At 38.4% G+C, this 13,503-nt stretch overlaps 1 protein-coding gene across 4 annotated transcripts in view; it reads right to left on the bottom strand.

The window, feature by feature from the left end:
* Nucleotides 1–13,503, bottom strand: part of LOC124170556 (Ig-like and fibronectin type-III domain-containing protein 1) — a 381,562-nt gene that overhangs the window by 23,619 nt on the left and 344,440 nt on the right. For all 4 annotated transcript variants that reach the window (XM_046549349.1, XM_046549352.1, XM_046549351.1 and 1 more), the window contains one exon: nt 7,785–7,994. In XM_046549349.1, the coding sequence (XP_046405305.1) occupies nt 7,785–7,994 (210 nt within the window). The remainder of the gene's footprint in view (nt 1–7,784; nt 7,995–13,503) is intronic.

Below are 13,503 nucleotides of genomic sequence, written 5' to 3'. Positions count from 1 at the left end.
AATTTCACCAGTTTCCGCGTTAATTTTTTTCTATGAACTCCAGCACTGACGTATGGGCACTGGAATCACACGGTAAAAATTAGCGATAAATTATCCGAATGGATAAATAATAGCGATAAATTATCCTAAATTTTAATCACATGGGTGAAAATATCCATTCGGATAATTTATCGATAATTTTTTTAATATGAACCGGATATTACGCCAAAATTTAAATTGAAAATATACGGTTTAAGAAACGCCGGAGACAGCCGCGCCTTTTTCAACCGATGCTACGAGGAGTATGGAAAACTGTGCGTGACATTATCGCCGAATCGGCGCTCATCAATGATAAACGAGGAATCGGATTTCGTTGATGAGGGATCCACGCAGCAATCACGAAACAATATTTAACAGCGGTCACGATGTATTAGATGATTCATCACGTGCGAAAGAGAAATAAATGACGGAACTGGTGGTTGGGCGCCGATGACTCTCCGAATCGATGGAAGATAACTGAAACGGCAAAAAGGAAATACAGTAAAATCCGCTTATGACGCGCCCCACTAAACCGCGGTTTCGTACGTACTGCGGGTCTCCCCATGTCCCTCAAAGCCATAAAATTATAATTAATAGTAGCGGGCGTAACTTGGTGGAAATCCATAATCGCAGGAATAGAAGGATCAACAACTTCGCTATTTCCACATGGTAATTTATTGAGATCGACCATGATTTCGTTTCAGAGTAACATTATCAAGGTGAAGAAAGCAGGTAAATTGACAGTATATGTAGCAGAAGGTTGGGTAGGGAAATTTCCGGGAGCCGTTGGTTAGGTGGAGGTAGGGGTTGGGTTGTAACGAAACCATGGTCGGTCTCAATAAATTACCATGTGGAAATAGCAAAGTTGTTGATCCTTCTATTCCTGCCATAACATTAGTCCATAGTTACTTTTGGGAGACTCATTGGTAAAATTCCTCCCACCAACTGCCGTGAAGGAAGGAAATATTAGATTATTTTTGTAAATACCGTTAAACAGATCTTGAACGATGCCTTGAACAACAAAATAACATTTTAAAATTGTACTACGAGCAGTGGCGTATCTTTGGGGGGAGGTAAGGGGTCTCTAGGGGCTATAAGGGAGCTCGAAACACACACTATAACATCATAAAATCGAAATATTTGGGGGTTGACTCTTTGTACAGAAGTATTTAGTTTCTATATTTCCCGATATATTTACCTAATTTAAAGAATTGAAATACAAATTAGCTCTAACCTTAGGGCCTATTTTACACGGTTTTGGTATGTTACAACCTAGTGGGACATCCAGGGAGGGGCTATGGGGGACTATAGCCCCCCCCCCTTGGGTATCCAATTTACACTAGATAGAATTTTTGGGATCCCTACTACCGCTGGAAAGTTACCTCCCACATACCTCCCCCTTTGTATCTATTCTGGATCCGCCACTGGCAACGAAGGTAGGTTGCACACGAACTTGAAGAACACGAAAAACTTGGCCAGATCGGGGAAGAAGCACATGAAAGTACAATTATTAAGTTTCAAAATCATGTTTTTCTTTTTTAATATAGGCGCCGATGAGACTAACACATTTCTCCCAACGCGTGACAAGCTTTTTCATTCCGTCACTGAAAAGTTCTTCCGACTTTTTTCGAATCCAGGACTTGACAGCTGCCTTCACCTCATCATTCGAGGAGTAATGATTTCCCTTCATACCTCTCATGAGGAGAGGAAAAAATAAAAATCGCAAAGGGAAAGATCGGGAGAGTAAAGGAGGCTTGGAATCGGTTCAAACAGGGGGACTGCGTAGAGGAGGCCCAATTCAATCCTATAGAAGGCTGATTGAAACATCGGCCGCATTTCAATCGGTTTTCAAAAATGTCTGCGGCGTGGTGATGAGTGCAATGCGATCCACTTTGTTCCAATATTTTGCAATATAATGTTTGTAATTGCGAGGAATAGCATTGAAGAGTTATGAATTTGATAGATCACATAATTATAGCCTGTAGGACAGACAGATTCAGAATGTCTTTTTTTCCACGATCAATAAGAGATTACAACGGGAGCGAAAGAACTCATAAATAGATTAGATGACTTGTAGTGAAGCCTACTAACCTACGTAAAACTTAATGCATCTTTCTTAATTTTATTATTATTTCTAACAGCATATGATAGTATGATTTGTTAGTATGCGTGACGTCTTTTGGACTGTGTGGTGTGCATGTGGGAGTCCAATTGCATGCTTCATGCTGGTGATTGATCACCCCCTGCCAAACATCCTAGAGGTGGCTCGCAGGGTATTATGTAGATGTAATCATGAAAATAAATTTCGGTTAACACCCCTTATTATATCTTATTTCTCCACGAAAATTGGTTCATTTTGTCCGTTAGCGGCGCTGGAGGCGAATTTTGCAAACCCATTTAAATGCGCGAAGAGACAACACATTTAGAGGTGAATTTGAGGATCCTCTTTTGTAATATTCGTGGGTTCAAACTTCAGGTTTCGCAGAACCTCTTCAGTTGCGCGTGACGTGCGTGGACGAGCGTTGTCATCTAGCAAAATTATTGAACCATCGCGCACAGATTTTCCGGTATTTCAATTGTTCAATAATGAAGCCGATACATCTTTTCGATATTCCAATATGATTTGCGATACGCTGTTGAGTGATTTGCTCGGCATTTCGAATAAAATCTTCGGAGTGTTTGCGATGTTTATTGCCCGTTGCAGTGATCGGAAGTCTGATACGTGGTTCATAAAAAATTATGACTTTTCCACGCAGCAAGCATGAAATTTTACTAGCCATCGATTCACAGTCGACCTATACACAGCATAATAATCCACCATAATAAGCCTTTAAATGACGATAAAAATCAATAGGAGTAACTTTTTTGCCGTTAAAAACTCGATAACAGCATGCTGTTCAACTCGCGATGATATGGCTTTAGAACACAAGACTCCATACTACCGCTGCTCAATATACACGGGATGAACTCGAGGCCTTTTAAATGCGTATAATGGGCACTTCCAAATGCCACCTGGTGTACTTCTGCAAGTAATTTCGTTTGCGTTCTACGAACATGTGTGCATTACTTTTCAGCCTATCCTCGTATACGAAAAAATCTGTGCTAAAATTTAGCTTTTGATGTCTTCCCTTCTTTCCTGAAAAGTTTCCCAAAAAAATGAGAAAGCGGTTATAACTTCCGTCCCCCGAGACCAGCGTTATAAACGGATTATACTGTATCGCGAAGTCAAAAGCGGTATTATTCCACTCTGACCTCGGGCCATGCACTTAGGAGAGAGATATGGGATATTCTGTTGTGCATATTCGTGTCACCCTCGCAAGGATCAGTGATGAAACCTAAGTGGAAAGTAATCATACACATTAATCCTCTTCAATTGCGAAAAATGGGCCCATTCACCAATTTTTTACTGTCAATGAAAATAGAGTTAAAAATAAAGAGACCCCCATAGTTGCATTTTTGATCTGTCTCGAAGGATTCAAATATTTGGAAAATGTTTTGGTATAAAAACTCTTCTCGGGATACCGCGCGGGCAAGACTATATAAGCGCGCCGAGGTTCCGGGCACCGACACGGCTACATTAAAGTTGTGAAATGAGCTAAATGAGCATAATCTTTGAAGTTATAACTTACCTTCATATAATGAATGTAGCCGTGAGCATGGGTAGCGAGTCGGTACCCGAAACGTCGGCGCTCTTATATAGTCTTACCCGCGCGGTATCCCGAGAAGAGTTTTACATGTTGCTCGTCGGGAAAGAGTAAAATCATACATAAATGTTTCGTAGTTCGCGAAGTTTGACCCCATATAGGGGAACTCACGGCGGAACGGAGTGGCGGGGCGTAACGGGGTAAGCGATTTTTAAGTGCGAAAAAAAGCGGCAATAACTACAACCAGTCCAGATTGGTTTTGCTTAACTTATAACTGGACTGGATATAGTTATTGCCGCTTGCGCATTACCTTTTATCGCACTTAAAAAAAACTCGCTTACCCCGTTCCACCCCGTGTTCCCCTATACGTATATTTAATACGCGGGAACGTTGAACTAAACGCGGAATGTTGCGCGAAAGTTTCCTAAGAAATTTTATACGATATATCACACTCGCAGGTAAAAAAGTTTTGCGGGTATTCGCCAGCTTATTTCGATTTCAGCCCACTGTGCGTCGCCTACTTCTTGAACTTGTCGCGACGAAAATTTTTACGGCCTTTTAACCCTTCCACAGAAAATTTGATTACGTCACCGACTCCTGTCGAGCGGATCATTGGGTCTCAGCTTCTCCTGTGTGTCGCGCATCGGCCTCGCGTGGTTCGTTGTCGTTCTCCCTCTTGGGAGCGATTGCCAATGGAGTCGTTCACTCATCGATCGACCATTTGATTTCGTTGCGGTGCGACACTTGATGTCGCAGCGGTGGTGTGAAATTAAATATGTGAATTTCCCAAAGTCATTTTATTTAATATGACCGAATGGCTAAATGAGCATAATCTTTGAAGTTGTAACTTACCTTCTCCCTCCATTTACCGATTTCTTTTTATAAGTTAATATTTCCGGTATTAGTGAACGACCCTTTTGGCAACAGTACGATAAGCTACAGTATTATTTACTCCTTCTCACAAATGAAAATTTCATCTGGAAGGTTCTAATGGGAAATTATTAAATTCACGTAAAAACTCTATCGCATTAGTCGAATGTATGAATTCATCGAGTGGTGAACATCATGAAAAAAGGAAAATTATGGGGGAAGAATGGCTTTCTCATTGAAATTACCCCGTTTTCAACAAATCGATACTAAAATTTTAACCTAATATCCACGGAATGAAAGCATGATTGAATATAGAAGAATATTAGAAGAAGAATATTAAAGAATCTTATCCTGGTAATTTCAATATTCATGTATGTATGTAATTGTTTGTAAATTTTATACTTGACTTTAGCCTTGCAGATGTGTGTACTGCCAATGGTGAAATAAATTTATTTCGTCAATAAATAAATAAATAAATATAGTTGTTTGACAGTCGCTCGGTTCTCAATGGCCATCAATTAAATGCTGAAATAATATTGCAATTCCGTCACTCACTTCAATCACAGGAAAAAAGTTAAAAGCAAGCGATAGAGTAAATCATGTGAAAATTTTGCTTAGCCTTAATACAGCCTACAATATTAATCTCATCATCAAGATCAAAGAAAAAAATGATGATTTATTCTACCAAAAACCTCAATCTTGGGCCTTCCGGTCTCAAGCCTTTGCTCGAGATGACGAGGCATGTTACAGTTATCGCCCAAAGGGAGGAATGCAAACGCTAAGCCGAAATTTTCACGTAGCAATCGGCGAAAGATGTATTTAAACCACTGCAATTATCAGAATGTACCTCGAAAGTCAGAAAAAGGACAAGTGTAAAAAATTGGAATCTAGAGAAAAAAATTTGGAAGTGAATCGACAGTGAATGGAAGTACACTGTCTAATGAATGTTCATTGCGCGATTCTAAACTGAAAAATAAGCGTCAGAGCATAGAATATCCGAAGAACAATCAAAATTTTCTATTTATAGATTTACAATGGCATAGTTGAGGATATATTTCGGTTCGTAAACTTGGTGAAAAATACAAATGCAACTTATGAGGGAAAAATGACTTGCTTATAAACATTACCGTATTTTCACCGAATTCGCCCCTCCACACTAAATTATTTAAAACCAAATGCCAAATTAATTATGCAAAGCCTAAAGATTTCCATAGACCTACTCATAGTCGGTCCAAAAATATTTCAGCTGAGCACGTCACTTGACGTTTTGTCTGCACCAGGGTCTCCCCAGAATCGATGGCTCATTTCAAGTGGCGTAAAAGCCCTTTCAGGATGACGAAGCTCTGGTGGCGACGGAATTCAAGTGACGGGCCGCTTGGCGAGCGCGGGCCCGACCGCCCAACAATAGGGCCGCTATTCATCTGCAGTGGTATGGGAGAGTGACTCATTTTGGTCGCGTTGACTACCTTTGAATCCCTATTCAGGGTAGTCAGGACAAAAAGTAAGGAATGGATTTAATAAGCCGTTAATATCGAGTATTATTTTCACTGGGTTAGAACTAAAAATTTACACAATGGCAAATTAGGCCCCCTATTTTTCTGCAGTGGTATGGGAGAGTGACTCGTTTTGGTCGCGTTGACTACGGTCTACCTTTGAATTCTCCTTTCCTCCTCCAGATACTTCAGACAAAAAGTAAGGAATGAGTTTCATTAGCTGTTTATATCGAGTATTATTTTTGTTGAAGACTGAAATAGGCCTGTATCCTAAAACTTTATTCTATGGCAACTATGGGATGAATGTTCCTTAACATTTTTATTGTAACTGAGAGAGCGAAATTAAAGCAAAGTAGTATGTGAAGAGCTTCTGAAAGAGAAAGAGGATGATATGATACATTTTGAGGATGAGGAATATATTTCCATTCCTTAGAGCAGATAAATGTTAATTTATTGGAATCCTAGCCGAATTCACTATAATATATTTGGAAATTATTTATGCCAAGATTATTTCGTCAAAGTAGTTATTCAGAAAGACGTGAAAGCTGCTGATCAACAACATCTTTTATAATAATTACATTCAATCAGAGCCAAAGCTTCTGAAAATGGCCGTTTCGAAAGTTCTGCGAGGGAAATATATCATCGTATCCCTAATTATACGAATGAAACAGTGGGATTCTTTAATATCTTATATCAACTTCATATTAAATTCTTAGAAACCTTGAACCAAATTAATTGCATTTTACAAAAAATATTTTCCCTTTAATTGTATGTGGTTCAAATTGATAATGAATTTAGCCGGAGTAATTAAGGGTATATTCTGATTTTTATGGTTAAAATGGAAAATATATACAATTTTTCTGATTAAGTTTTTAAGTACGTGAAGACTGAGACTATTAATGCCATGAATGAAATGAATCATGGATTCAAGTATGCTCTATTCAAGATGAGAAGATAAAAAAATAATTATTTTTTCCAGAATAAAGGGTATAAAACATGCTTACCTAATACATATTTCTACCAATGGGATTGAGAAAGTCACTCTGATACACAGTGGCGTAGCCAGAGGGGAGCACAGGGGGCACGAGAGTCCCCCTTAAACCAATTAATTTTCGCAGATAAACATTAACCTATAAAACAAATTTATTCTACTGCACCAATATGTTTTAGCAAAACAGTTTCCCGACGACCCATCAATTGCGTAATTTTAAGGGAATAATAGCAGAAAATGTGATTTCTAGGGATAAAAAATGTTCACTTTTTTAAAGCTCTTGAATTGAGCAAGTAAAATAACAGATTAAAAAAAAATCAAATAAAATTTACAGGAATTTAAAATGTTCTGATAAATTTTTGACAGTAGATATGTCCTCGGTTTTATAAATTTTCTGTGTGTTTTAGACACAGCCCCTCCCTAAAATAAAAAAAAATTGCAATACCTATTGTAATACACGTATTGTAAACCAAATATAGTAAACCCCAAGTCCCTTTCGCCATACAAGTGATATTTATTGTGCAAAAAAAGGGTTTGGGGGATTCCATTTGGTACACAAATATTTGCAATTTTCCACATTTGATAAAAAAAATTAACCTCAAGGGTCATTTTTGCCAATTTTGGTGAGTCGGTGTATAATGACTCATAAATCTTACTGATACATGTCATATTCTTTAAAATTTAATTTAATTCTTTATTTTAGGGTGGTTCCTGGCTACGCCCCTGATGATGTGCATTTGAATGGAGGGGACAGGCAAGATGACTCACCTGCGTCGTGTAGCACGTGGAAGCGAGGGTCGGCGGTGACGCGCGTCTCCCCCGCCGTCAGCACCCGCCGGCTGTGACGCTCCCGGTCCTCCCGCTTCCACATGACGGCCGCGCCGCCCGCGTCCCGCACCACGCATGTGATGAGTGCGTCGTCTCCCGCCCGCACGTGCACCGGCTGCGTCAGGCTGTCTCGGATGCTGGGCAGACCACCTGAAAACATGCACACTCCATATCAGTCCCTCTGCTCATCATTACATCGACACATTTCCTTTTATTGTTACATAAAATTTACGTTACGTTACGTTAAAATTTACGTTAAAATATGACCCTCTAACATGTGATAATGAGCAATGCCTTGTTTTCAGTATGATAGAAAGCTTTCTTCCCGTAACTTTTCAAAAATATTTTTCATGGCAGTTCGTATTTATGCATTTATATCGAAAATCTCCGTATGTTAATCGAAACGAAAAACTGAAATGAAGAATGAGAATACTATCTAACACATTCATGCCTTCAATTATCAAAAACAACATCAAAAACAGCAAAAACATTGAGAATAAACACCAAAGAACAAAGCATAAAATGGCAGCAGCACTTATTTATTTTTTCGTGCGAATGGATTCAAGGAGTTATATTTTCATGCGGAAGGTAAGTGTGAAGTTTCGTTTGAAACAACTGCCCATTAATGCTGTGCTTTAGGTTCATGGGCAGGCAATTTTATGACTTTGTGAATTCGACCAGGAAGGGATGTGGATATTTGGTAGCTCTACGGGGTATAATATAAGCCAGCACGCTGTATTTGTAATTATGGACTGTGGTTGGTGTATAATATGTCTGCTAGATATTTTGCTTCTAAAAGGAAGATTAAGGGAATATAAAGACTCAGAGAAAATAATTACGCGATTCCTACACACAACCATAGAAAAAAAACAGTTTTTCCCTATATAAAGACGTATCTTATACGTAGCGGAGTTTAAAAAGGAATGACATTCAGTGTTTTGGATCCGCTGGAGTTTGTTATTCGCTTCAACAATAAAGTATTCATTTAAATTCAAGTAAAAATTAAAAATGCGCAACAAATAACAAAAAATAACGTTGTCATCACCAACGTATTGTTTACAAAAAAAAGTTGAAACATTAGTGAAACCACTGGAAAATGATCCCTACAAATATTCAACATTTTCTTATCTATTTAACTAATTTGATTAAAATCCCCTTTGGAAAGCTCTTAAGACTCCTTGGCAAAAAAGTAATTTGAATTTTTTTCTCCAGCCTACAGATACGTATTTCGACAGAGCTGCTATAAATTTGATTGAACTGTCTTAAAAAAATGAAAAGGTGCAGGAGCAATTAATGCATATCATGAAACCATCCAACTCCAATCTTAATTACCAATGATGATAATTTAAAAAATTACAACGTACTTCTTACGCAAACACTGAGTGGTATGTATTTCTTTAAGAAAAGCTTTGAAGTGCTCGGAAAAAATCGCAATTTGCCCATTATTGTTCCTTATGAGTAAAAGTAAAAAAAATATAAAACAATAATTAATGGCCTACACCGATGACAGCTATGAAGCATGAAAAAGCTATGAAATTTTGAGTGCTAAAAGCGTAATGCTTGCAGTCAAATGCCATGCACACATTTCCCAAGCGAAAGGCAACGATATGTAACACTAGCGCATTGGTCGCTGGGACCAACAAACGTTTACCAGAAACTTCTTTTAATGGAACAATACAAAATATTAAGGTCTCATGGATATTTTAAAAGGACTACTACACGTGCTGTAAAATTAACGAGAAGCCATTGCAATTACCGCATGGCCGTAATGGAAACTTCAATCATCAATCAATGATGCCTAATTAGCACCTAAAAATTGAACCGTTTCGCCGTAGAAGGGTCGGGCCCCCAGCCGCTCCACCGACCGACTTGCCGCACTTCCGGCCGCCATCGACCCGGGGGGACTTCGCGTGACCACGAAAGGCCGTCGCGTGCACTCATAATGGCGGCTGGGGGGCCGATGATGGCGGCTGAGGGCGGATAATGGCGGCTGAAGGCGGCTGGAGGCGTGGCGGCCGCGCCGAGAATATTCGGGCAAAGAAAATGCACGCTCGGGAGTACTGCATTAAACACGTGACTCAGACCGCAATCTCTCGCGCAGGTGCAAAGACGCACACACAAAAGATGTGACGAGGCATGATAAAGCCATTTGGCTTGACCTGGATTTAAACCTGAGCTCCCGTTTGACCATCAGGTAAGTCATGAATTATACTGGGAAAATGATAGAATTACAGACAGAATTTTTGGAGATCCTGCTTTGAACCCCGTTGAAATTATAAAAAAAGTGTTCCAGACTAAAATAATTTACAACAGCAAAGTTAATGTGAGGTGAAAAAGGGTAAAAGATTTGTCAAATTGTGCCTGGTAATTTTCGGAACTTTCCATCAATCCCATACCCTCAATTAATGAGCTATAGTCTGAACATCGTAAGATGGTGCATGGACATTTACCATCAATAGGATGCTTCGAAAACTAAGAGAAATATCGAGACTCAAGTACAACAAAAACTTCGTATGAAATAGTTTCAAAGCCAACAGAATTCATACTGATAATTACAAAAATTTGACGAGGAACACTAGAAGTGTTATTTTGTGACATGAACTACCGATATAGTAAGCTTACACCAGCCGTTCAATGATTTCAAACTTGACATAAATTTCTTTTGCATACACTGAAATAAGTAAGAAAGTTTAAATCACTGTGAAATCTAAATATATGCGGTAAAATGCGAAGAGAATATAGAATATCAGCATAACTGCAAGGAATATCCCGATTCGAGAAAATCCATTGAAACACTAAATCAAGGACTGAAAAAGAATTTCACTTAAATCGCAAAATTCACATGTAATCTTGAGATTAAATGGATCTAAAAGTTACTAGAACCTAATGAACTGGTGCCAATAGCTTTGAAAGTTTTTGAAGAAGGATTCTCCATTTCTTTCAAAACTTTCAAACGGGAAAATGAACGGTACAATAGCACGAGTGGATGCAGTAATTAAGCATGATCGCAAGATATAGAGCTTCGAAAATGACTAAGTTCAGTCGTTACAACCTCAGAAAATTACTTTGTGCCTTTCATTAGAAAGAGCATTCAATTGATTTTTCAGTCGGTAGCGTCAACTAAGAGTACGAAAGACGAGCAAAATGAGAGGATACTTATATTCATATAATGTCTCTGATTTAGTAAAATATTGAAAGTTTTATGAATATTTCGTCATTAAAAGTGTACCAGAGGACGGCTCTGTGAGACGAAACGCGTCGTAAGAAATAAACTATCGTGGAAAAGTGCTACCGCTTTTCATTTCAATATGTTAAACACAGGTTGATATGGTTACGTATAAGTATCATCTCACGCAAGAGAGCTTCGAATATGACGAGCTTAAATCTTCACAACTTCGAAAAAGTACAAAAAAGGCATTTATAGTAACAGATTTTTCGTGGCTCCGACGAAAGATACGAGGAAGACGATGAGATGGGACTGGTGGCGCGTGTGACATGGTGTGGAAGAGAAGTTGCGATGTGGAAAAGAACAAGTGGCTCGCATGGTGGAGAAAATAGCTGGAGGCAGTCCGGGTGTAGTATAGCTCTTTGAGGCGTATGAAATGGGATGGCCGTTTATTGAAAATGTCGCGGAGGACTAAAAAGAAAACGAATGCATTGGGACAAGCTCAGTCTCCCCGCAGTTATGCCGTTCCTGAAGACTTGGCACTCCGGGAGATTTGTTCGCAGATGTCGGCTGGCGAGAAAATTTCCGGCAGGGAAAAAATGGTTCTAGTACTTGAAGGAATGGTCGGAAACTATATTCGTTTATTTTCCATTGGCGATTCAAATACTGGAATATTTTTAGAGGCATCAAATCTTTAGATTCACGGAAAAATATGATTAGGTTATGGAGGAAAGTTTATTAAGGGACCGAACAAGTTAGATGAGCCATGCTTCGATCTTTCATCACCAGAAAAAGTCAACATTTCAGTAGTTGTTACAGTACTTTACAGGTGGAGGAATAAAAACGAAGCAGCAAATTCAACTAAAACAGCAAAAGATAGAGAAAATGACGGAATACTTATTTTACATCGAATCCAAAAAATTTGTCATAAATTGCAATAAGCCACTCTCATATGCCTATTTTATTATATTGAGTACTGGAGAATATAGTCATATTTTTATGTTCAGTATGATCTCAAGATAGAGAGTTTCAAAAATGAGTGGGCTCAGTCTTTATAACCTCGGAAAGTCAATATGGCGTTTTCTCCTTTTTTATCAGATGGAGCAATCAATTGATTTTTCCATTTTACTATGAGTAAGAGAGACGAGAAAAATGAGGGCAAGCTTAATATTCAGTCGATGCCTCTGCCTTTATCAAAAATTTAGTCTTACGCCTATTTTGTCATTAAAAGTGCTAAGTACAGGTTTCACGGTATCGATGGCCGCGCCAAATGCGAAAATGTGAACGCTCTACCGGTGAGCCCAAGCACTCATTATACAGCAGATGAAAGCTTTTGCGCATGCGCTTACGTTGTCGGTGTTAAGTGTAATTTATGTAAGAAGAGAAACTAATAGCTAACATATTTGGACATAAATTGGACAAGTTTCTACTACATAAGAAAAAATATTTACGAGGTATAGACATTTTATCTTCCTTTATATTTCAGTATTATTTATACATTTCTTCATTTTGAAAATCGATATTTTCTCTTTCTTATTGCCTTACTTGTAAATTTTCTTTTAATTAGATTACTTAATATTTTTCTTATCGCAAATAATAAGAACACAAACCTAAGATTAGGACGAGGTTAAGCCAAAGGACAGACTAAAAAAATGGACTTAATAAGGCAATGTACATGTGGTTCTGGTACATTGATCGTAATCTCAAAAGTGTGTAAGAAGTATGTTATTAATGCCCTTCACCCTGGATTTAAGCCCGTCATATTCAAAGCTCTCTCGTTTGAGATAATACTTCAAACGGAACCATATAAACATTGAAAGATTTTATATCTTGTTCGTAAGATTTCGAGTTCGAAAGATTTTATATCTTGTTATTTTATAATCATTTAGCGCTATCACCATGTGGTGCGATCCTGTGTTTAGACAATGGAAACGATTTCATGTAAAATGGCAATCACTCCCAAATCGCAGCACGTCTCTCTGTACACCTTGGCTTTTCATTCTTTTATCAAGAGTCGAGAGAAATGGAGGAAAGGAAGTTAGGAGAAGGGATGAAAAATATTCATGGCAAATAAACCCCTGGAAGACATGAAATCTGCCGTAAATGAAGACAGAGAGGGAAAAATTAGATTAAATGAATGTTGTAGGAAATACAAAATTTCTAAAAAGGCATTAATGCGGCAGTGCCGAGGAGAGGTTGATAGGACTTTGATTCGAGGCGTTAATGTTGCAGTTAACGGAAGAGAATCTTCTGTTCAATCCGTCTGTATCAATAGAAATAGAGCACGAATTAGTTCAAGTTATTTTGTAAATTGAAGCTTCATTGTTTGGACTAACGCCAATAAATGTTAGGACGCAAGCCTTTCAAATTCTTGAGGCCAACGCTCTGAACAGGTTGAAACCCTGTGGAAAAGTGCCATCTCTATTTTCGTTTAATACTTACAGGATGTCATTCCCCTACATTTTGCCTGCTTTTGTTACTAATATATCCTTT

The sequence above is a fragment of the Ischnura elegans genome, chromosome X, assembly GCF_921293095.1.
Source record: "Ischnura elegans chromosome X, ioIscEleg1.1, whole genome shotgun sequence".
Lineage (NCBI taxonomy): Eukaryota > Metazoa > Arthropoda > Insecta > Odonata > Coenagrionidae > Ischnura > Ischnura elegans.
Note: the sequence above shows the minus strand (reverse complement) of the source record. Positions and strands in the feature narration are given on the sequence as shown.